Source organism: Nyctereutes procyonoides, unplaced genomic scaffold, assembly GCF_905146905.1.
Source record: "Nyctereutes procyonoides isolate TBG_1078 unplaced genomic scaffold, NYPRO_anot_genome, whole genome shotgun sequence".
Taxonomy (NCBI): domain Eukaryota; kingdom Metazoa; phylum Chordata; class Mammalia; order Carnivora; family Canidae; genus Nyctereutes; species Nyctereutes procyonoides.
The window spans coordinates 4,202,346-4,228,868 of NW_026575052.1; the positions used below are offsets into that span (position 1 = coordinate 4,202,346).

The window sequence follows — 26,523 nt, forward strand, 5'->3', positions numbered from 1 at the left end:
GGCTCTCTCTGTTAGAGAAATAGGCCTGGGGTGGTGTGTGGGTTGGGGGGCAAAGACCCACATACCCTTAGGTTCCATGAGAAAGGCCCCCAAGCGCCCGGGGCCCTCTCAGAGCATGGCTGAGACCCCTCCTGCCCTTCTGCAAAGTCAGTCTGCTGCTTTTAGGGTCCAGAATCTTTACCTTCGAGCAAGTGGGAAGAGATGCTTTCGCCTTTGTGAGGCTCCTAGTCCAAAGGAGCACTCATCTGAAGAGTCCCAACTCTGAGCTTTGAGAGTGCATAGAAGGTCAAGACTTTGCACCCAGGGTCCCTTTAGCAGGAGTCCCAACCCTGGCAGGGTTTCAAGATGTTTCTTGCTTCAGGGTTTCCTAAGCCTGAGGGAAGCTGGGGCCCTGTACTCTGAGAGCCAAGTGGAAAACCTGAGGGCCTTCTTTGACCCACACACAGAAGCTGAGGTTCTTGGTGTTTATTGGCTTACCAGGCCACAAAAGCAAAATCCAGCAGCGGTACCTGCCTGATGACCTGAACAGCTGCCCGGAGTCAGGACTCCATAGGTCAGTGCGTTCTAGCCAGGACAGAGCTGAGCCACTTTCGGCACTCAGAGCCGTGTTCCCTAGGGGGAGAGATGAGGAGAAAGGTGGGAGGAAATGAGCCATTCCCATGTGCCCCAGGGGAGAGGAGGCTTTCCTGGGAAGCAATGGAGCCTAGTAGTTGGGCTCAGGGGCCTGATTGCAAGTCCTGATTCCTTTTGTTCCCAAAGTGCCTGAAAGGGGATTGGCAGGGGAAGCTTCCCTCCATCCAGCAGTCAAGCCTGTTTCATACTGCTCCTAACATGGAGTCATACTCAGGCAAAAGACTTGCGAGCTGACCTCGTGCATGAGAAAGGCAGATGGTACCAGCCTAGGAGAAAGACGGTATGTACCACTGTGTCGACACAGGAAGGAAGAAGTGCCCTGACTTAAGCACTGCCAGTGTGGTACATGGGCTCTCAGCGTATGTTAGTTTCTCACTGCTTCCATCCTTTCCCCCTTTTCCTCCCTGGAGCAGCAGTATCCTGGGCATCATCTCTTGGAAGGATGGATTCCCCTCAGGTTAGGCCAGGGCCTTGTGAAAAAGGAGGTGAATGGGCCTGCGCCAGAGCTCCTGCCTCTTGGGCACCCACCTGCTTCCTTGAGATCCTGACTGGAAGAGGAGGCTATGGATGTCGGGGCCCAGGCTGGTGGGGGTGCATGGGTCCAGCACATACTGGCTGCCCTGCTTCCGACGAACCATCTTCTTGTCCAACCTCGGACAGAGTGGGATGCAGGGCACCTGGGCATAGGGGCTTTGCAGGTTGGCAGCTGGCAAGGGAGGAGGAGGCAGGAGAGGGGAATGCTTCAGAGCAAGCCCAGCCTTGGGAGGCAGGCAGACCCAGCTGAAATCTCAGCTTTGCCACATAACAAGCTGGGTAGGTTTGGGCAGATCCGTTAACCTGAGCCTCTGTGTAAGCTGGAGGCGAGTACCCACCCCACACAGCTGACGATGAGGATTAAAGGGCTAATACACGCACAGCGTGCAGCTAAACACTGAGCACTGTGTAAGGGCTAACAGCTTACACAGGAGCATATGTCTTGGTGATGGGTCCTGCATTCTGGCTGGCACACTAGAGAGACTCTGGAAAGCTCCTAGCCCATCACTTGGCACCTGCACTTAAGGGGAGACAGTCTTGCCCAGTGAAAAGAGCATAGGTTTTGGAGTCAGACCTGGGTATAAACTGCCCTTTCTGACACACGTTAGCTGTGGGACCTTGGGCATAGACTTCCTCAGTTTCACTGTTCTCATCTGTAAAATGGGGTAAACACGTGATGGTGAGGATTAAATTCTAGCACATTTACAAAGAGCTTAGCATGGGGAGTGACCACAGTGGGTGTTCAGTTAGTGGTGATCTACGATTGCTAATCACCCACCCTGCTCAGTGGAGGCTCTTGGGACCAACGTGTGCTCAGCGCTAAGCCCAGGGCAAGAGTGCAGAAGGCCCTTGTCAGAGGGCTAGCGATAGTGATTTTCAGATCATTGACTAATGCACACAGTTAATCCTGAAGTGGGAAACCATGTCTCTCAGCTCCTAGGTCTGGCTGTCGGGGCCCAGGGAAAGAGGCCAGGTGGGCAGGAAAGCAGAGTGCTCACCATGCCCAAGGCCCTCACCATAGTTCTGCTGCTTCAGCCGGCTCAGGATCCTGAGGACCCTTCGTTCTGGGACTTCCAAGTCTGCCTCCTGGGGGTTGTAGGGAAGCTTCTTCCGGGACCGCAGCCGGCCTATGGCCAACTCCATCTCTCGGGCCTTGCAGGTGCCTTCCTTCAGCTTCTTCTGGTAATAGCTGGGGAGGCAGTGCCCACCCAGCTCAGCCTGGCTGTATTTAGTTCATCCTCCTCCCCCCTCACTGTTTAGGAGCCCCTGTTCTGCCTAGCCAGCTCTGGGACAGGGACACAAGCCCAGGAGTTAGGAGACATGGGTTTCAGTCCCATCTCTGCCATTAACTCCCCCCTCACTGCCTTGCTTTGGCCTCCAGTCACCCTTATGTCAAATGGTTATCTACCCTATCACTGCAAGTCACAGGACTTCTCTGGGCTTCAGGTTTCCTGGGTAAAATGGATCAGTCTTTGTGTTATAGGATAAAATAACAAGGCCCATCAAGCACTCAGCAACGTGGCCCACGGAAAGAGCCTGGCAAATGTCACCTGTGATTTCTGTCGCTGATATTCTTACTTAGATGTACAAGTGCTCTGTAAGACAGCTGTGCAATTAACCTGCTCATCTTGCAGATTCGAGTTTTATTTTCTTGACTCCCTGCTATTTGCCTTCCCACTAGACTGCAGCTCCGCACATTCATTCAGGAGAATGAATGCTTGGGGAAAGCAGTGCAGGAGAAAGGTTTCTGCCTCCTACTGTCTCAGCCCCTCTCTCACTCCAGCCACTGCTGCGATGACCACTTCCACACGGACTTCGAGCAGCTTTGCATAGGGGCAGTCTGAGGTGGCCTCACCTCAGAAGTCTCCTGCCCGGAGCTTCTCTGACACCCAGAGTGCAATCCAGAAGTTCAGGGGAATTAAACCACCGTGGGGGTCACCCTTGACTAAAGGAGCTAGCAGCTAAGGTATACAAGTTTCTCTTTCTTCTAACAGAATTCTGAGTCACCATTCATAGTCTCCTCAGAAGATCCTGGTGGTGGTTGACTCAATAACATATGCTTATATTGGTTCCTCCCTCCTCTGTTCACATTCTTTCTCTTGCTCCTCCTTGGAATCCCTTCTTAAATCAACCACCTAGGCACACACCTAGTGGGAGAGTCAGATCATGAAAAATAGATACAAGACCATGTCAGTAGTAATGGGTGTAATGAGAGCAAGTAAAAGCTGGTGAGTGGGTAGTGATGAGAGGCTAGTTTGCTCACAGTGCTCAGCAAAAGTCTCAGAGGTGGTGATATTTGAGCAGAACGAGGGGAGGGAGCAAGTCAAATGGATATCTCTGGAGGAATAGTCTTGGACAGAGGGAATGGCATGTGGAAAGGGCAGGAGGTAGGAAAGAGCTCAGTGAGCTCTAGGAATGGCAAGGAGGCCAGAAGGAGCTAGAGCCTGGTAAATGAGGAAGAGTGGGAGATGTGGGCAGCAGGATGGCAGCCAGACCACCCAGGGCTTTGAGGCAGTGGTGAGGGGTGGGCATGCTACTTGGTGTTGGGAAACGTTTAAGGCTTAAGTTGCTAGTGCTGCTAGGGTCTATGCCTATCTCTGGGGCCTGAAATTTGGGGGTTTGATGAGTTTCACATAGAACACAAAAAATGACCAGAGCCCTCACATGAGAGTTGGATCTAGACCTCTGTGTAAAACTAGGACCTGAAAAGGCACATGCTGAGTAAAGAGATGATCTAGAAAATAACTTCACCCCACAGGGGCCAAAAGGACATGAGCAAAGTGTGTGCAACTTTCTCGGTCACAATTTTAAAGGAAATTGCTTGCTCTGCACTTCCTCTCTCCCCTTCCTGAGGGCTTGAATTCAAATGTGTTGCTGGTAAATTGGCTTAGGATTGACCTAGGAAATGGTGGAACAATAAGTTAGAAAGAAACAGTAAGTTGTATGCTGGGCAGCCTTGTCTTCCTGCCTGCTCCTTCTGGACTGTTAATATAAGAGAAAAATAAACTATCTTGTGTGAACTATAGTGCATTGGGGTCTATTCCTGAACTAATATAACCAATATAGAATTCTCTACCCAGCTAAACTACTCAGTAAGTGTGAATATAAAATAAACTCTTTTGCAAACACATATAATCTTAAAAATTTTGCATCCCATGCATTCTTTCTCAAAAAGCTACTGGAGGACATGTTCTTCTAAAATGAGGGCATTAACCAAAACAGAAAAGGAAGATAACACAGAAAACAGGAGATCCGATACAGGAGAGGCAAAGGTAAAGGAAGATAGTGAAAGGAGCTCCCATGTTGGACAAGTTTAGATTAGATCACTATAACTGAAAAGACAGAATAGGGCCATTTCAAGGGCTGGCCAGTTGTTGAATCACTGCCTTTGTAACTCAAAAAAAGCTACTAGGGAAACATGCTCCCATTATTTTTTAATTAAACCAAACAAACCAAGAAAGATCAAGCAAACCAAGGAAAAGTAAGGCATGTAACCTAACAAACAGAGAATCTGAATCAGAGGAAAGGAATGAGTTAAAAAAAAAAAATCAAGGCAATTGTCAACTTCAGGAACTAGAAAGACAAGGAAATGAAATCATAGTATAATAAGATACTCAGCTATTAAAAATTACATAGCCAGAATAATAGAAACTTCCCCAAATCATTTAGTCAAAAACAATATTTTAGGATAGGTAGAGGGGAGCTTAGGTGATAGTTGTATCAGATAGCTAAATCCATACTATAATAGGAAGTCAATAAAGGATAAAGTTATATCCGTTGAATGCTAACCCAAGGAAGTTGGTATAGCCATATTTATATTTTAAAAATTAGGCCTTGAGATAAAAAGCATTACTAGAGAGACAAATGATTCCCATATAATGATAACATGTCCCATTCATTAGGGAATATGAAATTCTTTTTTTTCTTTTTCTTTTTTTTAAAGATTTTATTTATTTATTCATGAGAGAGAGAGAGGCAGAGACACAGACAGAGGGAGAAGCAGGCTCCATACAGGGAGCCCGAGCCGGGACTTGATCCCGGGACTCCAGGATCATGCCCTGCCCCGAAGGCAGGCGCTAAACCACTGAGCCACCCAGGGATCCCTGGGAATATGAAATTCTAAACATGAAATATAAAGCAAAATCTGATATAACTACAAGGAGAAGTAGACAACTTCATTATCACAGAAGTGATAATAGATACTCAGCTTTGCCAGTAATAGATAACTGGCAAAGCTGAGTAGAAGGAACCCATACACTATGTGAATGGATGAATGTGACTGTGTTCTGATAAAAGTTTAAGTGTAAAAACAGTGAGCTGAATGTGGCCTGCAGCCCGTAATTTGTTGACCTCTGCCTACTACAGACCTTACTTAAAACTAAAATCCACGGGAGAAACAGAGTTTGGAAGTTGAGTCTACCAAGTTAGAGGGTTTATGTAGCCCCTGGGTCTTTCACAAATATGCCCCAACAAAGTAAAAAACCAAGATTACTTAAAGAGATCAGTCAGTAATCTGAACTGCCTACAAGAACAAAAAATTAACACTCATCAAAGGAAGAGTTTGATGTCCAAACAAAACAGAATCCAATCTCTAAATCATCATCTAAAATGTTCAGGACACAATAAACTATCAGACATGCATGGGGTGCCTGGGTGGCTCTGTCAGTTAAGTGTCTGACTTGGTTTTGGCTCAGGTCATGATTGCAGACTCCTGATACCGAGCCCCAAGTTGGGCTCTACACTCAGTGAGAATCTGCTTGAGTTTCTCTCAATCTCCATCTGCCCCTCTTCCCTCTTCCCTGCTCACTTGCTCACTTTTCTCTCTAAAATAAATAAAATCTTTTTTAAAAATTAGACATGCAAAATGTGGCCCATAGTAAGACCTATAAAAATAAACTCATGGAAAGCAACCTTGAGGAAGTCCAGACATTGGACTTAGTAGACAACGGCTTTAAAGGAGCTATTAAAGGGAGACTTGGGTGGCTTAGACAGTTAAGCATCTGCCTTCAGCTCAGGTCATGATCTTGGGATCCTGGGATTGAGCCCCACGTCAGGCTCCCTGCACAGCAGGGATCTGCTTCTCTTGCTCTCTGCCCCTCCCCCCACTCATGGTCTTTCACTCTCAAATAAATAAATAAAATATTTTTTAAAGGAACTATTAAAAATATATTCAAATAATTGAAGGAAAATGTGATCTCAATGAATAGAGAAATAGAAACAATAAACATGAAACAAATGGAAGTTCTAGAACCAAAAGGTACAATAACTGAAGTGAAAACGTAACTGAATAAACTTCACAGCAGATTGGAGATAGCAAGAAAAGGAATTAGTAAACTTGAAGACAGATCAATAGAAATCATCCAATCTGAAGAACAGAAAAAAAATTGAAGACAAATGAATAGAATTCCATTTCTGGCCATAATGAAGGAACTGGTGCTGAAATTATCCTCTTGCTGTAAATAACTATACATGGACAAAATATATGAAACCTGTCAGATATTGAACAACAGGCAACACAAGACTATAATCCCTGAGAGAAAATAAACCAATGAGGTGAGCTTAATGGTCTCTACAAAAATTTGCCTGGAGGTACCTTCTGGACTCCGATGCGGTGTTCTGCATCCAGGCAGAACAGTAGACTCACTGAGGTAAGGGGACAGACATTGTAATTGGTGAAGATGGAGGCCACTGGGATTAGTATATCAGGATATCAAAGAGATGGGAGCCATGCAAAGAAAGAGTTGCAGAAACATGCAGTACATACATAGCGCATAGTTGCATACTAAGCAGTACATACATAGTGTAAAATTTTATGAAGCCAGACAAAGAACAAAAACCAAGTAATTACCAGAGTTTACCTAGGACTGAGAGACACATGAGTTTCAAACAGGCAGAGCAGAAAGATGTTCTTGAACACCTGTGGAATTAGTAGAGCTCTTAGATGAGTTCTTTTTCAGTAGTTGGGAGTAAATCAGCCCTATGTAGAGACTATACCAGACCCTCCCTGACAAAGCTTTAAAACCTTGAACAAGGGATACCTGCCTGGCTCAGTTGGTACAGCATGTGGCTCTTGATCTCAGGGTCATGAATATGAGCCCCATGTTGGGGGTAGAGTTTACTTAAAATAAAATAAAATAAAATAAAATAAAATAAAATAAAATAAACCTTGAAAAAAAGAAGACAATCCTCAGTAACTTAACCACCTGCTCTCGGGTTCAATTCTTTTTTTTTTTATGATTTATTTATTTATTCATGAGAGGTACAGAGAGATAGAGGCAGAGAGACACAGGCAGAGGGAGAAGCAGGCTCCTCACAGGATCCTGGATCCCAGGATCACACCCTGAGCCTAAGGCAGATGCTCAACCGCTGAGCCATCCAAGCGTCCCTCGAGTTCAATTCTTTAAAGAACAAAATACACTCAATAAAGGAAGTGCCATAATATCTAGCATCCAATAAAAAATTAGCAGACATAAGAAGCAGGAAAGTGATCAATAAAAAAAGAAAAATAAGTTTATATAATCAGATACAGAAATGGCAAAGATGATGGAATTAGCAGAAGACCACCTTAAATGAGCTATTATAATTATGCTCAAGGATTTAAAGGAAATATGAACATGAGGAGAAAATTAAAACTATGAAATAGAACCAAATGAGGGGCACTTGGATAGCTCAGTGGTTGAGTGCCTGCCTTTTTTTTTTTTTTTTTTTTTTTTATTCATGAGAGACACACAGAGAGAGAGGCAGAGACACAGGCAGAGGGAAAAGCAGGCTCCACGCAGGGAGCCCGACGTGGGACTCGATCCTGGGTCTCCAGGATCACGCCCTGGGCCAAGGGCGGCGCTAAACCGCTGAGCCACCCAGGTTGCCCGAGTGCCTGCCTTTGGCTCAGGTTGTGGTCCTGGACCAAGTGTGTCTCTCATGAATAAATAAATTTTAAAAATTTCTAAATATATATATTTTGAAATAGAACCAAATGAAATATTTAAATATTAAAAAATGCAATAGCTGAAATGAAAAATTCATTGGATGAGTTTAAAGGAGGTTAGAAAAAAAATAGAAAAAATAGAAAAAAAATAAAGGAGCTTAGATACTGCAAAGAAAAGATCAGCAAACTTGAATACTTAGCAATAGAAATCCAGAGAGAAAATTCGAGATACAATGATCACAGCCTGCTCAATGACTGATGAAACAATTTTAAATGCTATGAAATTGGAGTCCTAGAAGGAGAGGAGGGGGGCATATAAAAATATTACTTACAGAAAAATGTACCCAAAAAAGAGAATTATGATAAAAGCTATGAATTATAAATAAACCCAAGAAGTTCAATGACCCCAAAGTAGGATGAATACAAACTGAATTGACCTAGTCTTGGGACTAAGACTGAGTCAGTGAACTATGGGACATCATGCTACATTTGTTCTTTTTTTTTTTTTTCTTAAGGATTTATTTATGCAAGAGAGAGTGTGTGTGTGAGAGAGAATGAGCAGGGGGGCATGGCAGAGGCAGAGGGAGAAGCAAAGTCCCAGCTGAGAAGGGAGCCCGATGTGGGGGCTCAATCCCAGGACCCCAGGATCATGACCTGAGCCAAAGGCAGATCCTTAACTGACAGCCACTCAGGCACCCAGATTTGTTTTTTCTACTTGTTACACTTGTTTTACCCCCTTCTAGAGCTATCTTATTTCACAAATTCTAACTTGAATTTCTCCCCATAGTCGCTAGCTAAGCTTTTTTTTTTTTTAATGATTTTATTTATTTATTCATGAGAGACACAGAGAGGCAGAGACACAGGCAGAGGGAGAAGCAGGCTCCCTGCAGGGAGCCCAACGTGGGACTCAATCCCAGGACCCTGGGATCATGCCCTGAGCCAAAATCAGATGCTCAACCACTGAGCCATCCAGGTGCTTCTAGCTAAGCTTTTAATATATCACATTCATAGGAAAGTTTCAGGTAGTGGGGAAATGAAGGAGTTCAGGGCATTCCACTGCAAAACAGGACACTTGGACATGTGGTTATTTTAGTTAAAAGCACTTGAGGGGCACCTGGCTGACTTAGTTGGTTAAATGACTGAGTGATAGCCCATCCCTTCAAGAACAACTGATAGCATTTGTTGATAAAATTAAAGTTTTCAAGAAAAAGTTAGAATTCTGGGAAACTTAAATCCATTAACATGGTCGTGTACATGTCAGACAAAATAGCATTTGGCAGTGAAAATGAATGAACTATAGCCACACACAATAATTCTAATACTTAGACTTTTCTGATATTAGTGGTGATATTAATTAAAATATAATATCACAGTGTATATATATATATATACTAGCAAATATATATTTATTAATTAAAATGAAACATGTCAACATTTAGAAGATACGCAATACTTTCCAAATGCCCAGTGCATGTTATAAAAACTCAAAGAAGAGCCATTCAAACTACAAGACAGACGAGTGGATTCTTTCATTTAAGTACAGGGACTTCCAGCTGGCAGTCCATAGAGCATGCCGCTCTTGATCTCAGGATCAAGAGTTTGAGCCCCATGTTGGGTGTAGAGAGTGCTTTAAAAAAAAAAAAAAGATTTCATTTATTTATTCGTGAGAGACACAGAGAGAGGCAGAGACACAGGCAGAGGGAGAAACAGGCTCCATGCAGGAAGCCTGATGTTGGGACTCGATCCCAGGACCCCGAGATCATGCCCTGAGCCAAAGGCAGATGCTCAACCACTGAGCCACCTAGGTGGCCCCTTGAGAGTGATTAAATAAATAGACTTTAAAAATATGAAAGAGTATAGGGGCACTTGGCTGGCTCAGTCTGTTGAGCACCTGACTTGGTTTCGGCTCAGGTCATGATCTCAGAGTCGTGATATCAAGCCGCGCATCGGGCTCCTTGCTCAGCATGGAGTCCGCTTGGGATTCTTTGCTCCTTCCCCTCCCTCCCCCTCTGCTCCTCTCCATGCCCTCCTTCTCTAAAAATAAATAAAGAAAATCTTTTAAAAAAATAAATAAAAATGTACCAAAAGTTCATTGATTTGGTTTCTGATTCTACATCTTAACCATATAAGGCTCTACCACTTATCAAGTCTGGTGCAATATCAAAGAAAAAAATCCACACGATATGTAGGTATAAATGAAAAGGCTAGTAAAATACTCCCTCATCCTGTGATTTATTTGTGCGGCCAGAGTTCTGTATACACTTCAAGCACAGCAACGTATTGCAACAGACTGAATGCAAAGCAAATATGAGACGGAAAACCGTCTTCTTTTCCGCCAGACTCTGAAGAGATCTGCAATATTGTGTGACAATGCCATTTGTCTGGGTGGCTCAGTGGTTGAATGTCGGCCTTCGGCTCAGGCTGTGATCCGGTGGTCCTGGGATCGAGCCCCGCCCGTGTCGTCAGGTTCCCCTCCCCTGCTCCGTGGGGAGCCTGCTTCTCCCTCTCGTTCTGTCCCTCCCCCTGCTCATGCACACATGAGTCCTCTATCTCTCTCCAATAAATAAAATCTTTTTTTTAAAGGGGGTGTTGGCCATAAAGTTTAAAAACTACAGCTCTAGGGATCCCTGGGTGGCGCAGCGGTTTGGCGCCTGCCTTTGGCCCAGGGCGCGATCCTGGAGACCCGGGATCGAATCCCACGTCGGGCTCCCGGTGCATGGAGCCTGCTTCTCCCTCTGCCTGTGTCTCTGCCTCTCTCTCTCTCTCTCTCTCTCTCTCTCTCTCTCTGTGACTATCATAAATAAATAAAAATTAAAAAAAAAAAACTACAGCTCTGGAGAAACTCTTGCCCCTGTGTCCCAGGAGACATATATGAGAATATTCACACTGTCTCTACCACAGCTGGCAACTGAACGCAGCCCTAACGCCTATCAGCAGAATGAATAAGCATATTGTGGGGATCCCTGGGTGGCTCAGCGGTTTGGCGCCTGCCTTTGGCTCAGGCCGTGATCCTGGAGACCAGGGATCGAGTCCCACATCGCGCTCCCAGCATGGAGCCTGCTTCTCCGTCTGCCTCTCTCTCTGTGTCTTTCATATGAATAAATAAATAAAATCTTTAAAAAAAAAAGAATAAGCATATTGTGATACAGTCGCACGTAATAGTACGGAGCAGTGAGAAGGACAAATGACCGATAATTACCCACAAGAACGTGAAGAGATCACAAATGCATAACGTGGAGGAGAACCAACAGGTAACAAAAGACTACAGTAGGAGTCCGCTCGTATAAAGTTTATGAAAAGCTGAACAAGTGTTCAGGAGTACAAACAAGTGGGAGTCAAGAGCAGAAAGCGCCACTCCATGTCTCATAGTAATGGTGGGATCGTAAAATGGTACAACCACTGGGGGAAAAAATTCTGGCGAGTTCTCCGAAGTAAAATGCACCTGCCTGCAATTCCCTTCTGCATATTCAGCCAAGAGAAACAAACGGATGTGTCCACCCAAGGACTTGTACAAAAAATGTTAGTGGCAGTTTTATTCATTATAAGCCCCCACTGGGGACCGCTGAGAAACCCATCAGTAAAGGGATGGATGAATCAACCGAGGGAGGTCGGTGGGTGGAACGCCACTTGGCAACAGAAAGGGGTGGACAGGGGATCCCCGGGTGGCTCAGCGGTTTAGCGCCTGCTTTGAGCCTCGGGCGTGATCCTGGAGACCCGGGATCGAGTCCCACGTCGGGCTCCCTGCATGGAGCCTGCTTCTCCCTCGGCCTGTGTCTCTGCCTCTCTCTTTTTTCTGTGTCTCTTGTGAATAAATAAATAAAATCTTAAAAAAAAAAAAAGAAAGAAAGAAAGAAAGAAAGAAAGAAAGAAAGAAAGAAAGAAAGAGGTGAACACTGACATCCACAACGACACGGACAAGTGGAGAAGCTGACACTGGGCACCTCCATCGGTGTGAGGTTGCCAAAAGGGAAAACCAATCCGTGATGGAAAACAAACGAGGAGAGTGATTGCCTCCACAGGGGTGGGTTCGGAGACCGACTGGCAAGGATCCTGAGGGGCACTTTCAGGAGTGATGGTAAAGTTCTACATAACTTGAGAGGGGGGTGCAGGTTGCTCGGGTGTGAGCATTTGCTGAGAGTCACACGCTAGTGATGTGTGTGTTTCACCTGTATGTAAATTATACCTCAAATAATGAAAAAAGAAAGCCCTAAATAAGCAACGATCTTTAGTTATTGATACGTATGCTCAAGTATTTAGAGAATACTGAAGATCATTTATCTTGAAGTGAATAAAAAATTACCCAAATGGATTGATGAATAGAGGGATGGGTAGATAAAACAAGCATGGGAGAAAGGCAACGGTGGAATCTAGGTGGTGCGTATATAAACGTTCACTGTGAAATTCTCTTCATTTTGCTGTGTATTTGAAATTTTCGGTAAACAAAGGGAAAAAAACAAGCAGTGAAAATTTAAAACAGAAAGCAAGAGAGTAATGGTTAGTTCTTATTTGGGGAGAGAGTGCTTTGTGATTGGGGGAGGGCACACAGGGCTTCGATGTTATTGGAAATGATCCATTTTTAAAGAGTTTTTTTTTTTTTTAATTTCAGAGAGAGAGAGCGCGTGCAAGCATGAGCAGGGGGAGGGCCGGACTGAGGGAGAAGCAGATTCCCCACCGAGCAGGGACCCCGATGAGGGACTCGATCCCAGGACTCTGGGATCCTGACCTGAGCCGAAGGCAGATGCTTAACTGACTGAGCCACCCAGGAGTCCCAGAAATGATCTATTTGTCAACTGGGGAAATGGACACATGGGGAATTTGTTTTGTTGTTTTTAAAATTATACATTTATGTTCTTCAGAATCATATATATTTAGAGTGATTTATAGATGCTGGGAGGAAAAAAGGCCTTTTGTCTTGGGATTGCCAAGGTGATGTTGCTGAAATAGCCTGCTCTCTTTCCTCCTCCTCTGGCCCCATGCGGACGAGGCCTGGTCTCAGTGGCAGGGACAAGCCTCTATGTGACACACAGAGAGACCAGCTGGGCCATTTTGCCAGCACGCTTTGCTTTTAGCCCTGGAGTGTTGATGTTCCTTTTGTATGTAGCTATACCTTCCTTAGCTGAACCACTACCACCACCCCAGCCCACTCTGGAGACATGCGGAGGCTTCCATCCCCAGCGCTCTCTGGCCCCGGGCAGTCTCCAGCACATTCCTGTTCTGGGATGCTGTGTGGGGTACCACAAGAAAGAATTCCTCTTATTGCTGAATCTGTTCGACTAGAGGGGTAGGAGCATGGGGCTGACGGCTGGCATTCTTCCCACTGTGAGAAGAGCCTAGCTGAGCTTGAATCCAGGGTACAGAGATGAGCAGGAGAGATAGCCTTCCTGGTATCATCTGATCTCCTGGATCCAGCCATTCTTGCAGCCATGATCGGTTATGTGAGCCAATACAGTCTCTTTTTGCTTAAACCAGTTTTATGTGGATGTTTTTCACTTGCAACTAAGAGTCCTAACTCTCAAAGTTCCTCAGCTGCCCAAAATACTAGGAGCCATTTCTGTGTCTGCAACCCTCCACCCCCAACCACCACCCCACTCACTTGGTGATCTCCTCTAAGGCTGTCTCAGGTAAGGCCAGCATCTCCACCAGCAGGGACAGGATCTCAAAGAATAGGGTGTGGGGGTTGGGGGGAGCCATGTCCGCCAGGGAGTTCTGTTCTGGGGACATGGGATGATGTCTGCAATTACCATTTGGTAGTTCCGGAGGCCCACTGTCCACCAGCCACCAAGCTCCTCACCAAGCTCCCCTTCCTCTGGGCTTGTCCCTACTCACCCACGGAGCAGAAGAAGCGCCTGGTGTCTGTCAGCACAGCCAGGAAGTCCTTGAAGCCTACACGACCATCTCCTGCAGAGGCCAGAGGTAGAACAGTGGGCAGGGGCCTTCCAGCGTGGGCCCAGGCATTGCAGCCTGGGCACGGTTATTATCATTTACTCAATGGGTTTGGTTATAAAACACACAGGAGACACGTATGCACCACGTATATAGCACACATTCAATGCAGCAAGTGCAGTGCACACTGAAAAGTAGAAGGTGAAAATTAAAATCTCCAGTGTTGGAGGCTCCCAGATCCTAGAGGCAGCAGCATGGGCTCACATCCCTGGTCCTTCACTTACTATCCATGAGACCTTGGCAAAGCCCCAAACCCCCCTAGGCCTTAACTTTCTCATCTATAGGGGAGGATAACCATTACCTATCTCATGGGAGATCAAACGAAGCAGAGTGCTTAGAACAGGGCTGTGTGTATTATACAAGTTCACTAAATGTCATTAACTGTTATTATTACCAAGTGCTAGTCACTGCATGAGAATTCTATACCCACAAGATTCCCACCTCGGCCTTCCAGGCCCTTCAGGACCTGCTCCATTACCTGTCTCCAGTCTCACCTGGGGCCAAGCGCCCCCAGCATGGATCTCTTCTTCCACTGGGGCCATGTTCCCTGCTCTGGGCCTTTGCACATGCTGCTTCTTCCTAGAATCCTCTCCACTGCCCTCCAACCCCTTAGTCAACATCCTATGCATGCTTCTGCTTGACCGTCCCTGCCCCAGAGACGTCAGATCTGACCGGGTCAGCTGCCCAATACACACTCATAAAACCCTGTATTTCAACCACAACTCATAAGGTCTGGAATTTAATGGAGGTGCCGGAAGGCAGGGACTGGGTCTGTTTGGTTCTGCACTATGGTCCTCAGGGCTTAAGACGGGAAGATCTTGGGGGCGCCTGGCTGGTTCGATTGGTGGAACACGCGACTCTTGATCTCAGGGTTGTGATTTTAAGCCCCACGTTGGGGGTAGAGATGACTTAAATAAATAAAACTTTTTATTTATTTGTTTGTTTATTTATTTATTTAATTTTATTTTTTAAAATAAAACTTTTAATACAAGACGGGTAAGTCAGGGCTCCTGGGTGGCTCAGTGGTTGAGCATCTGTCTTTGGGTCAGGTCATGACCCCAGGGTCCTGAGATCAAGTCCCCCATCAGGCTCCCCGCAGGGAGCCTGCTTCTCCCTCTGCCTCTCTCTGTGTCTCTCATGAATAAATAAATAAAATCTTAAAAAAAAAAAAAGACAAGTAAGTCTCAGCAGATGTTTTCTGAACTACTAGACAGATGAATGGTCTCTAATCACCCTCTGGAGGTGCCTCTTATCCCCATGTCACAGATGGAGCCTAAGGCACAGAGAAAAGCAAGCTGTTGCCGAGAGTCACATAGGGGCAGAGCTGGGCTCAATTTCGGGCTTGTGTGTGTGGATTCGCCCCCCGTGCAGTGATGGAGTGTGCCCAGGCCTCAGGCCCCTACAGCCCCACTGCTCCCCATGTCCTGTGTCCAGCCAACCAAACCACATGGGGTTCCTCTCACGCTGCATTCTCTTCCCTTTGCGTATTTTATTTCTAGCAAGAGGAATGCCCTTCTTCCTTCAGTCCCTGCCTAATCAATATTTAAGCTTTCACAATTTGGCTCAAGCATCACCTCCTCCAGGAAGCCTTCCTTCCTGATCCCTTCCTCCAAGCCACCGTAAGCGCTGCTTCTTTTGGTGACTCTCACTCCTGTGTCGCTGTGTGAGCATCTCAAATGCAGGTCTCCTGGGTCTTACATATCTCTTCATTCTCAGTGCCCAGCACAGAAATGTGCAAACAGTGGGCATTTAATAAATATTTACTGGATGAATAATACTAGCAGCTCAGTGTCTCCTGGACACATTCTGTGCACCAGGCATTGAGCTCAAAGCTCTGCCTGGATTATCTCTTTTGCTTTGCAGCAGCCTGGTGAGATGGATACTGCTCTCAGCCCCTTTGTACAGAAACTGAGGCTTGGTGGACTTCAGTGACTTGTCCCATGTCACACAGCTCATCAAATGAGTGACCAATTCATGGGAGAATGTCCTGTGGAGCACACACGCAGGCCTAGAAGGGAGGGATCTCAGAGATCACCTACATCCTGGGGTCAAGAGGTAGGTCATGGTCATCTCTGAGTCCCCAGCACCTGGCACTGAGTAGGTGCTCAGAGAGCATTAACTCTGGGGGCCAGGACCAACTACATCGTTTGCAGGTGCCGGTGCAAAATGGACACGCAGGATGGGGCCCCTCACTCAAAAATTTATGAAAAATCTCCAGACCGCAACAGCAGAGCATCAAACCACACGCAGCCAGCAAAGGCCTCACCTTGCTGGCCCTGCCCGGGACTCCGGAGGACACCTCCCCCCACTCACCATCGACATCAGCACTCATCAGGGCATCCTCTACTTGAGCCGGCGTCAGGGAGATGCCCACCAGCAGCAGGATGTTCCCCAGGCTCTGTGCATCCACCTCGCCGTGGCCATTGAAGATCTCAAAGTAACTGCGGAAGGCTGGGGCGGACAGCGGGGTCACGTGAGGCGAGGACACGCCTGGTTCCCACCTCGTCCATCTCGCCCCTTCCAACCACCCTCCTGTCCTGCATCCTGTACCCCCATGGCTGGGCAGAGGGGCACAGGCAACTACGAGAGTGGCAGTGGAAGGCGCAGTCACACTCGCTCACTCCGCTCTGTTCCAGGGTCAGGCCAAGGGTCCAGCGGGTGTGCAAAAGCTAAGCTCGTTAGTGACCTTCACTTTGTGCCAGGAGCACACCCACGTTAGGGCACCCCTACCACGTGCCAGGCACTGTGCTAGGCTCTCTAGAGCCACGTGTTCCTTTAATTCTTCCAACAGCCTCGTGGGAGTGGAATGCTTGTTCCTTTGGCCATGGTAGGGAAACTGAGGCTTACAGCATGCCACCGAAATTCTTCTGTTGAAGCCCTAACCGCCAGTACCTTAGCGTGTGACTGTGTTTAGTGACAGGCCTTTAAAGAGGTGGTTAAGTTAAAATGAGACAGTAACGTGGGCCCTAACCCAATCTGACTGGGGTCCTTATAAGAAAAGGACATGTGGAAACACAAGAGACACCCGGGATGTGTGTGCGCAGAGGAATGTCCACGTGAGGACACAGGAGAAGGCGGCCACTTGCAGGCCGAGGGGAGAGGCCTCAGGAGAAACCAAATCTGCTGACACCCTGATCTGAGACCTGTGACCTCCTGATCTATGTGATGCTCCACTACGGCAGCACAAGCCGACCATTCACAACTGCCACGGGCACGTCACCGTACATCTCTGAGCCTCGATTTTCTTATCTGTGAGAGGGACAGAGCAGTCCATCCTCCGAGAGCAGTTGTGTCAATTCAGTGCCTGGCACGTGATAGCTCCCTGACACACAGAACTGAAATGGGGAGGGGAAGGGGGACTAGGGTCTAGGGTTGGGGGCAGTGGGGACCCACCAAGGGCAGGCACACTAAAAAAGGGAAAGAACAGAATGGTTCTTAAAATCAGATGTGACCGTAGTGCTTGGTGGTTTGGGCCATCAGAGCGGGGCAGCCGGAGGGGGCTGACGGTCGGTCTTGGTGGGAACCCCGCGTCTCTGAGCCACAGAAGCACGTTGCCCGTGAACTCTGCTCTAGGGTGTGGGGCAGAAGGGCCTCTCCGAAAATGGCTAGAGAGTTGGAATGCTAAAGGAGCGAGGAGGGGGTCATGGGGAGCCAGAGAGCGCATTCAGGAAGTCAGAAGAAGGGGCCAGTGGAGAGGCCACAGATCTGGGGGAGGAGTGAAGGGCGGAGGGAGGACAGACGCGGGATCTGCGGGGCCTGGGCTGGGGCTCAGAGCTCCCTCCTCCTCCTCCTCCTCCTGGGGGCAAGTGGGGTCCTGTGGCCCAGCGCCAAGAACGATGGAGACGAAGGGCACAGAGTCTCCCCCAGGCGGTTGTTCAGAACTTTAGCATTTTTTGGAGGGGGTGGGGAGGTTGCGGTGGGAAATGGGACTTGTCCAGGGTCCCCTTGTCTTGTTACACCGTAAGGGATGGTCTGGGGCAGCCGGGGAGCCCCAGAGCCCTGCCTCCCCACCGCAAGCCACCTCCAGAGGCCACGGGGGTGATGGGCTTGGGTTGCAGGAGCCTGAAATGCCTCCGAAACATATAGAAGTTTGCAGGACCCGCTCCACTTACTCGGAGAGGTGGCTCTGGACCTGGAAGAGGATTGGACCCCAGGGAGAGGGCCCAGGGTTGGCTCTGGCTGCCCCCCCCGCCCCCGGCCGTGGCCCAGGGCTGTGGTGGGCATCGGGCTTCCCGGGCAGGCCTGCGCCCTCACCTTCCTCCTGCCTCACGGTGAGCTGCTCCTCGAGCCTCTTGTCCCAGGTCTGGTAGAGCGTGAAGAGGCCGCGCTCCTCCAGCTCCTGCCTGCTGAGGACAGGCCGGGCACAGGGCGCACATCCAGCCACCCCGCCCCGGCCCGGCGGCCCCCAAGCGTGAGGAGAGGGCCAGGGGAAGGGGGGCAGGGGAGGACCCCGGGGGGCGGCTCCGGGAGGTCAGGGGGCCTCGGAGTGACCCTGGGGAGGACAAGGCAGGGGTCAGGGGACGTGAAGGGGAGGGACACGCCGTCAGGGAATTGGAAAGAGAAAAGCTGGCAGGGATGGGGAAAAGGAGCTACGTGGGGGGGGGGGACCCCGAGAGGGAACAGGTGCGGTGGCAGGGGCAAGAGTCTAGACGGGAGCCACCAAGGACGGCGCGCCCTTTCGGGGTGGCCCCTACCGCGCCTTGGTGCCGGTCAGGCTCCTGTCCCCGCTCCAGGGCTCTGCTCTTCTCCAGCCCGTGTCCAGGCCTGCGACGGGCCCCGAGGCCAGGCTGGGGGACCCCCGGGGGGCAGGCGCCCGGGCCCAGGAGGGACCCATGGCAGGGGCCGAGGCCGGGCTCTGAGGCAGGGCTGGGGGCAGGCTCTGGGGGGCCGAGGCGGGCGCGGGGGTCAGGGTCCGCGGGGACCTCCAGGCCTTGGCCGCCCTCCGGCGGGTGGCCTCCTCCTCCTCCACTTGGAGCAAGCACTTCATGAAGCCCTGCCGGAGGTTCCCGAGGGTCTGGGCCCCTGCGGCCACCCTGGGCTCCGGAGGCCGCTTCTGCACTGGGTCCCTCACCTCCTGGGGACAGGACAGGGGGGCGGATCCGGGAGGCCTCCAGCCACCAGACTGTCCCACAAAGCTTCCCCTGCCACTCGCTCTCCACCGCAGCCTCGCACTGCCCGTCCTGTCTGGGCCCCTGGAGGATCCCCTGCAACCTCCCGTGCACCCGCCTGGGCTCTGCTGTCCCCCAGTGCCACAAGCCGGGGCCTCGAGTGGGTCAACGCCGCCCCATCACTCGTTTCCTTCGCTGGGATCAGCACAGCCTCCGTGGCCGTGTCCATACCGGCCGCTTGCCGCCTGACCAGAGGGTAAGCTTCACGGGGGCAGGACTCGTCTGCCTCTTTTATCCACGACTGTCCAGTGACAACACGCGGGAGGCCCTTAATAAATGCCCACTGATTCACCTGACAAATCTAGCCACCTCCTGCGTCTGTCCCCCTATTACAGGGGCAGATCATCTCCACCCCACCTCCAGCCACCAAGCCAGGCCATGTAGACTCCTGTCCAGCCCTTCCTCCCAAATCAGATGCAGCTCTTGCCTGTCGCGCTGTCCCTAAAGCACCCAGTTCTATCTTGTCCATCAGCATAAACACGCTATATTACCTTCCTTCTAAAAAAAAAATCTCCTCTGACAAACCCAGCTACCAGCCCAGGGTTCTGCTCCTCTTTCCAAGCTCCAGGGTATAAAGGGATCCTTTGCTCCTGACCCAAGATGCACACACGTGTGTACATGCATGCACACGTGCAAGCACACACATGTGCACACTCACACAAGCACACAGGTGAATCCACATTCACACCTTCCCCAGCTGGACCCAAATACCACCCCCATCCCACATCTGCCTCCCTCCTCACCCTGGTTCCAGACTGGCACCCTCCCCATCCCTACTCGGGCTCCACTTACCAGTGGAGGAACAGGCCTTGGTGCTGGCTCGGTCTCCACAGTCTTGACTCTAAAAAAGGGAGAGACCCCAGGCTAGCAGAGGGTCAGCTCGAGGGTCGTCCTTTGCACCGACCTTCCCCCAGCACCCAGGACACTCAGGTCCACTATCCTAGCTTCATTCCTCCGGTCTTCTAATCTCAGAGGGGGCCCTCATTCCCTCACATCCCCATGGTTAAAGTACAGGTTTGCAGAACAAAGAATTCTGGTGTTAGAGCTATCATACAGATGGGGAAACTGAGGCCCAGAAAGGCATGAGTGGTCCGTGGTCCTACATCAGGTCAGGAGCAATCAGGACTAGAATTCATCTCATCTATAACTTAATTGTTGGGTCAGGGAGTTGGGTAAGGGACAGTACCCCAGAGGATGACTTACCTTCCTTTGAGTGGCTCAGGTCCTGGTGTGGATGGCGAGGAGTTGGCCGTGTTTTCTTCCGGAGCTGCCCTGTCCTTTAGGGGCATTGCCTCCTGGGGACTCTCCTTCTGTCCCCCCAGGCCAGGCTCTAGTAGAGCCTCCTGTGGCCTGATGTGTAGGGTGTCCACCCTCTTGGGGAGCTTGTCTCCAGGCCACTGCCCACAGCTGTCCAAGATGCAAGAGGTCTCCACTGGCTGCACTATGTCTGGCCCATTCGCTGCCTGCTGACCTGGGCTGGGCTGACATGCTGGGCCCTGCTGAGGACAGGACACCAAAATGAGGAGCCTGGATCCTGGCTCCCAGGTGAGCCTCAACACTCACCGGGAGACCAGTTATCCCAGGCTTACTGTGAGCCAGGCACTGCAAGCATCCTCTTACTGAGTGCTCTCAGCATCCCTAGAAGGCAGCACAGACCCTCGTTTTCAGGGACAAGGATGCTGAGGCCCACGGGAGTCACAGCCTATCCAAAGTCATAGTCCACGCTGCTCTGCAGACAAAGAAGGGGAGCTTGGAGGAATTGAGGTGGTTCCCTTTAAGTGGATTTCCTAACGGACAAAGAATCCTTCATGGTTCTCCCTAAAAAGGGGGTTACGTTACCTGATTTCAAGACTTATTTTATTTTTTTTAAGATTTTATTTATTTATTCATGAAAGAATATGAGACAGAGAGAGAGAGAGAGAGAGAGAGAGAGAGGCAGAGACACAGGCAGAGGGAGAAGCAGGTTCCACGCAGGGAGCCCAACATGGGACATGATCCCGGGTCCACCAGGATCAAGCCCTGAGCTGAAGGCAGTGCCAAACCGCTGAGCCACCTGGGCTGCCCTCAAGACTTATTTTAAAGTGACTTATCATCAAGACAGTGTGGTCCTGGGGATCCCTGGGTGGCGCAGCGGTTTGGCACCTGCCTTTGGCCCAGAGTGCGATCCTGGAGACCCGGGATCAAGTCCCACATCGGGCTCCCGGTGCATGGAGCCTGCTTCTCCCTCTGCCTGTGTCTCTGCCTCTCTCTCGCTCTCTCTGTGTGACTATCATAAATAAATAAAAAAAAATTAAAAAAAAAAAAGACAGTGTGGTCCTGGAATAAAGTTAAATAGATGCATGCAGAAATCAGCTCACACATACATGCTCGACTGATTTGCAACAAAGGTGTAAATTCAGTAGGAAGTAGTCTTCAGCAAATAGTGCTAGAATGGTTGGATGGCCATGAGCCAAAACCTGAACCACAATCCAACATGCCGTGCACAAAAATTAACTCTAGACGGATCATAAATTTATCTATTTAGTTATTCTATTTTATTTTTATAAGATGTTTATCTACATATTTGACAGAGAGAGAGTGTGCACAAGCAAGGGGAGCAGCAGAGGGAAAGGGAGAAGCAGACTCCCCACTGAGCAGAGCTCAACCCCAGGACCCTGGGATCATGACCTGAGCCAAAGGCAGATGTTTAATCGACTAAGCCACCCGGGCACCCCAAGATGGATTTAAAGATTAAGCCTAAAATTATAAAACTTCTTGAAGAAAACATAGAAGAATGTCCGATGTGACCCTGGGTTCAGCAAAGACGTGCAAGAAATAACACCAAAAACTCGACCCCAGGGATGCCTGGGTGGTTCAGCAGTTGGGCGTCTGCCTTTGGCCCAGGGCATGATCCTGGATTCCCAGGATCGAGTCCCAAGTCGGGCTCCTTGCATGGAGACTGCTTCTCCCTCTGCCTGTGTCCCTGCCTCTCTTTCTGTGTCTCTCATTAATAAATAAATACAAAACCTTTAAAAAACCAAAAACAAAAACTCCAGCCCTAAAGAAAAGATTCATAAGTTAGGCTTTAGTAAAATTCAGAATTCGTGTTCTTTGAAAATCACTATTAAGAGAAAGGAAAAGACAAGTCACGGGATCCCTGGGTGGCGCAGCGGTTTGGCGCCTGCCTTTGGCCCAGGGCGCGATCCTGGAGACCCGGGATCGAGTCCCACATCGGGCTCCCGGTGCATGGAGCCTGCTTCTCCCTCTGCCTGTGTCTCTGCCTCTCTCTCTTTCTCTCTCTGTGACTATAATAAATAAATAAAAATTAAAAAAAAAAAAGGAAAAGACAAGTCGCAGGCTGGAGGAGAACATTCACCAGTCACATATCTGATAAAGGACTTGTATTTAGGATATGTAAGAACCCCAACTCAACACTAAGAAGACAAAAAACTTGATTAAAAAAAAAAAGGCAGAGAGTGAAAAGATGATCCATAAAATGGAAGCAAAAATGTGTGACTCATGTATTTCATTAGAGACTAGTACCTAGAATGTATAAAGAACTCTTAGAAAAGGACCAATCCAATTTAAACAATGAGCAAAGTATTTGAATAGACATTTCTCCAAAGAAGATATATAGATGGCCTATAAGTGCATTAAAAAATGTTCAGCATTGGGGCACCTGGGTGGCTCAGTAGGTTGGGCATCTGACTTCAGCTCGGGTCATGATCCTGGGGTCCTGCTCGAGCCCCACATTGGGCTCCCTGCATGGAACCTGCTTCTCCCTCTGCCTGGTCTCTGCCTCTCTCTCTGTGTCTCTCATGAATAAATAAATAAAATCTTTTAAAAAATAAATAAATAATCTTAAAAAGAAAATGAGTAAAAAGGCATTTGTAGTCAAATAAGTTTTAAAAAGGCACCAAGCTCCAACCATCTCCTGCAAGGTCCCACAGAGCTCAGCAGCTAAGAAAGAGCTTCTAGGATATCCTAGTGTAAAGAAAACCCGTTGAGCTTTGTTAAATCCAGCAGGACCCTATGTTTATTGTAACCAGAAGCCCTCAACTCCTCCCCGCCCCCAGCACCCATTGACATAGTTGCAAAGTCTTGCAATCAAGAACATCCAGAATGTCCCAGTGACCCACAGACACCCGACACTTGACGTCTCCAGGGCGCGGAGAGAAATAGATGCAAGTGTACCGAAACGGGGGCTCTCAGTGTCCCCCGTGGGGCGGTCCTTCTGTGCCCTCCTGCCCACGTCTCCGTGGACATTACCTGGTGGCTCTGGAGGACCTGGCCCTTCACCGTCCCTGGGTTCTGCTGTCTCCCCTGCTGAGCCGCGGTTTGCTTCCTTTCAGGTGCTGCAGGGACCCTGGAAGGCAGCGCCCCCAGCTCACTTCTTGGCTTGGCCTGCTCCCAGACTGCTTGCAGCTCCCCGGGCCCTTCCTGGGGGGCTGACTGCTTCTTCCTGGGGAGGACAACAGAGTGACACCTCAGCTCCTCGATTGGGCCACGGTTTTATATTCTTAGACTCCTAAGTGGTTCCCCAGAGCGCCTCTGCAGGACTAGACATGCCACAGGGGCAGACTTAAGGCCAGAGAGGATGAGTGAAGGACTGACACGAATTCCCCAAATCCCACACACTGTGATGTCAATGTTTAGGGGAGTTAGGATTTTATTATTACTATTGTTGTTGTTGTTTAGAAAAAAAGAAAAATCGGGGGCACCTGGCTGGCTTGATCGGTAGAAAATGTGACTCTTGATCTCAGGGTTGTGGTTTGAGCTCCATGTTGGGAATAGAGACTACTTCAAAATAAATCTTGGGGCACCTGTCGGGGGGCTCAGTTGGTTAAGCATCTGACTTGGTTTCAGCTCAGGTCATGATCTCAGGGTCATGGGATCAAGCCCTGCATCAGGCTCCGCACTCAACAGAGAATCTGCTTGAAATTCTCACTCTTCCCCTCCCCCCACTGCATGCGCGTTCTCTCTCTCTCTCTCTCAAATAAAGAAATAAATTAAAAAAAGAAAAAAGAAAGTGGGCAGCCCGGGTGGCTCAGTGGTTTAGCGCCACCTTTGGCCCAGTGCATGATCCTGGAGACCCGGGATCGAGTCCCACATCGGGCTCCCTGCATGGAGCCTGCTTCTCCCTCTGCCTGTGTCTCTACCTCTCTCTCTCTCTCTCTGTTTCTCATGAATAAATAAATAAAATCTTTAAAAAAAAAAAAAGAAAGAAAAATCACAGAGAACTGGGTTACACAGAAGTTGAGAGACTTGAAGACAAGACTTGAGCTTAGGGTCACAGGCTACAGGTGACAGCGCAGGATTTGAATCTGCCACTCAGATCTCACTTTCATGTTCTGGGTTCTGGAGTACCTCCCCCAGGCTTCTTCCTATGGATGTGCATATATATTTGTCGTGGGGACTTATTTCATTACCATCTTGAAATAATTGCTTAATTTTACATAGTTACAATTATATTGCATACATAGTTTTGCAATCTTTCTTAAATGATCGTTACAACGTAAATGTTTTCCCTGCCAAAAAGTCTTTCATAAACATGCTTTTTAAGTGAAAGTATAAAATTCCATATTTTATTTTATTTACTTATTTTTTGTTTAAGTAATCGCTATATCCAACCTGGTGCTTGAACTCACAACCCTGAGATCAAGAGTCGTACACCTCACTGACTGAGCTGGCCAGGGGCCCCCCAAATTCTATATTTTATAGATAAGCATACTTGACTTTACCATTCCTCAATTGCGGGTATTTAAGGCATACTGGCATTTCCAAGTTTTTAGTATTGAAAATGACACGACAGTGAAAAAGCTTGCATAAAACTTTGCCTGAATCTCCAATTATTTCCTTTGGGTATATTTCTAGAAATAGATAAAAGTAAAGGCATTTTTAAAAAATATTCTAGGGGATCCCTGGGTGGCGCAGCGGTTTGGCGCCTGCCTTTGGCCCAGGGCGCGATCCTGGAGACCCAGGATCGAATCCCACGTCAGGCTCCCGGTGCATGGAGCCTGCCTCTCCCTCTGCCTGTGTCTCTGCCTCTCTCTCATGAATAAATAGAATATATTTTTTTTATTTATCTACGATAGTCACACAGAGAGAGAGAGAGAGGCAGAGACACAGGCAGAGGGAGAAGCAGGCTCCATGCAGGGAGCCTGATGTGGGACTTGATCCTGGGTCTCCAGGATCACGTCCTGGGCCAAAGGCAGCACTAAACTGTGGATCCACCTGGGCTGCCTAGTAAAGGCATTTTTAAAAGAGATTTTATTTATTTATTCATGAGAGAGAGAGAGAGAGGCAGAGACACAGGCAGAGGGAGAAGCAGGCTCCCTGTGAGGAGCCCGATGGGGGACTCCATCCTAGGACCCCGGGGTCACACCCTGAGCCGAAGGCAGACGCTCAACCACTGAGCCACCCCGGTGGCCCTTAAAACTAAAATCTTAAAAAAAATTTAAAAAGATTTACATTCTCACTATAGACAAGTCAAAAACATACACAGCATTTAGAAAACAGTAACAATAATGCCACGTAAATGTGTTTCTGCCTCTCTTTTGCACATTCTTCCATTGATTCAGTGAACACATATTTACTGAGCATCTGCTGTGTGCCAGGCCCGGTCCCAGGCAGGAAGGATTGGGGCTGAGCAGGACACAAAAAAGAAGCCTTGGGACAGTGGGGGAGGGGGAAGGTTCCAGGAGTAATTATGAAGCGTGGTTTGTGCTGCACGACAGAGAAGCAAGGGCGCTCTGGCAAGGACTCTTGCCTCGTCCCTGTCCCCCACGTGACTCGCAGAGATCTCTCCCGGACCTTCTCCAAGAAGTCCCCAGCTCACCCTGGTCCTGCCGGACACATCTGCTCCTGGGGCCTGAGCTCCAGAGGCCCGTCCTCCGAGGATTCCCTGGGGCTGGGCCCCTTCTCTGGCCCTCCTGGGGCTGATGAGGGCTGCTTCCCACTGTCCACCCCTGCAACATCTGCAAACGCAACCTGCAACAGAGATGTTCAGGGCGCTGGGCCCAGGGCTGGCCACACGCACCCACTCGGGAGGGCTCCTCCCTCCCCCTGGGCATCGTCCTGGCCTTGGGGCCAGAGAGATCCTGTGCTTGTGCCATTGACTGGACAATGGTGGCGAGGAGGAGACGAGGCGCCCCCGGAGGGAGCGGTCGGGCCCAGATGCTGTCACTTGGCACTAACATCTCCAGCAGAGGCCTGAGGTCTGGAGTAGCCCCCGGGCCAAGGGGGCTCCCTGAGTCAGCCTGGTCAAGCCCCCCGAAGGACGGCAAGACCCTGAGAGGACCCAAGAGAGGCGTCCACAATTTCCACCACTTCAGAGCCCAG

The 26,523-nt window shown here is 49.0% G+C and overlaps 1 protein-coding gene across 1 annotated transcript in view; it reads right to left on the minus strand.

Moving 5' to 3' along the window:
• Positions 1-7: 7 nt before the first annotated feature.
• SPATA21 (spermatogenesis associated 21) overlaps positions 8-26,523 on the minus strand; it is a 28,177-nt gene continuing 1,661 nt past the window's right edge. Inside the window, exons 3-14 of the mRNA XM_055332315.1 lie at positions 26,021-26,172; positions 23,452-23,644; positions 20,407-20,699; positions 19,996-20,044; positions 18,730-19,109; positions 18,290-18,378; positions 16,349-16,486; positions 13,919-13,990; positions 13,686-13,803; positions 2,184-2,356; positions 1,162-1,339; positions 8-612 (exon numbers count right to left, since the gene is read on the minus strand). Of these exons, the coding sequence (XP_055188290.1) occupies positions 555-612; positions 1,162-1,339; positions 2,184-2,356; positions 13,686-13,803; positions 13,919-13,990; positions 16,349-16,486; positions 18,290-18,378; positions 18,730-19,109; positions 19,996-20,044; positions 20,407-20,699; positions 23,452-23,644; positions 26,021-26,172 (1,893 nt within the window). The 3' untranslated portion in view covers positions 8-554. The remainder of the gene's footprint in view (positions 613-1,161; positions 1,340-2,183; positions 2,357-13,685; positions 13,804-13,918; positions 13,991-16,348; positions 16,487-18,289; positions 18,379-18,729; positions 19,110-19,995; positions 20,045-20,406; positions 20,700-23,451; positions 23,645-26,020; positions 26,173-26,523) is intronic.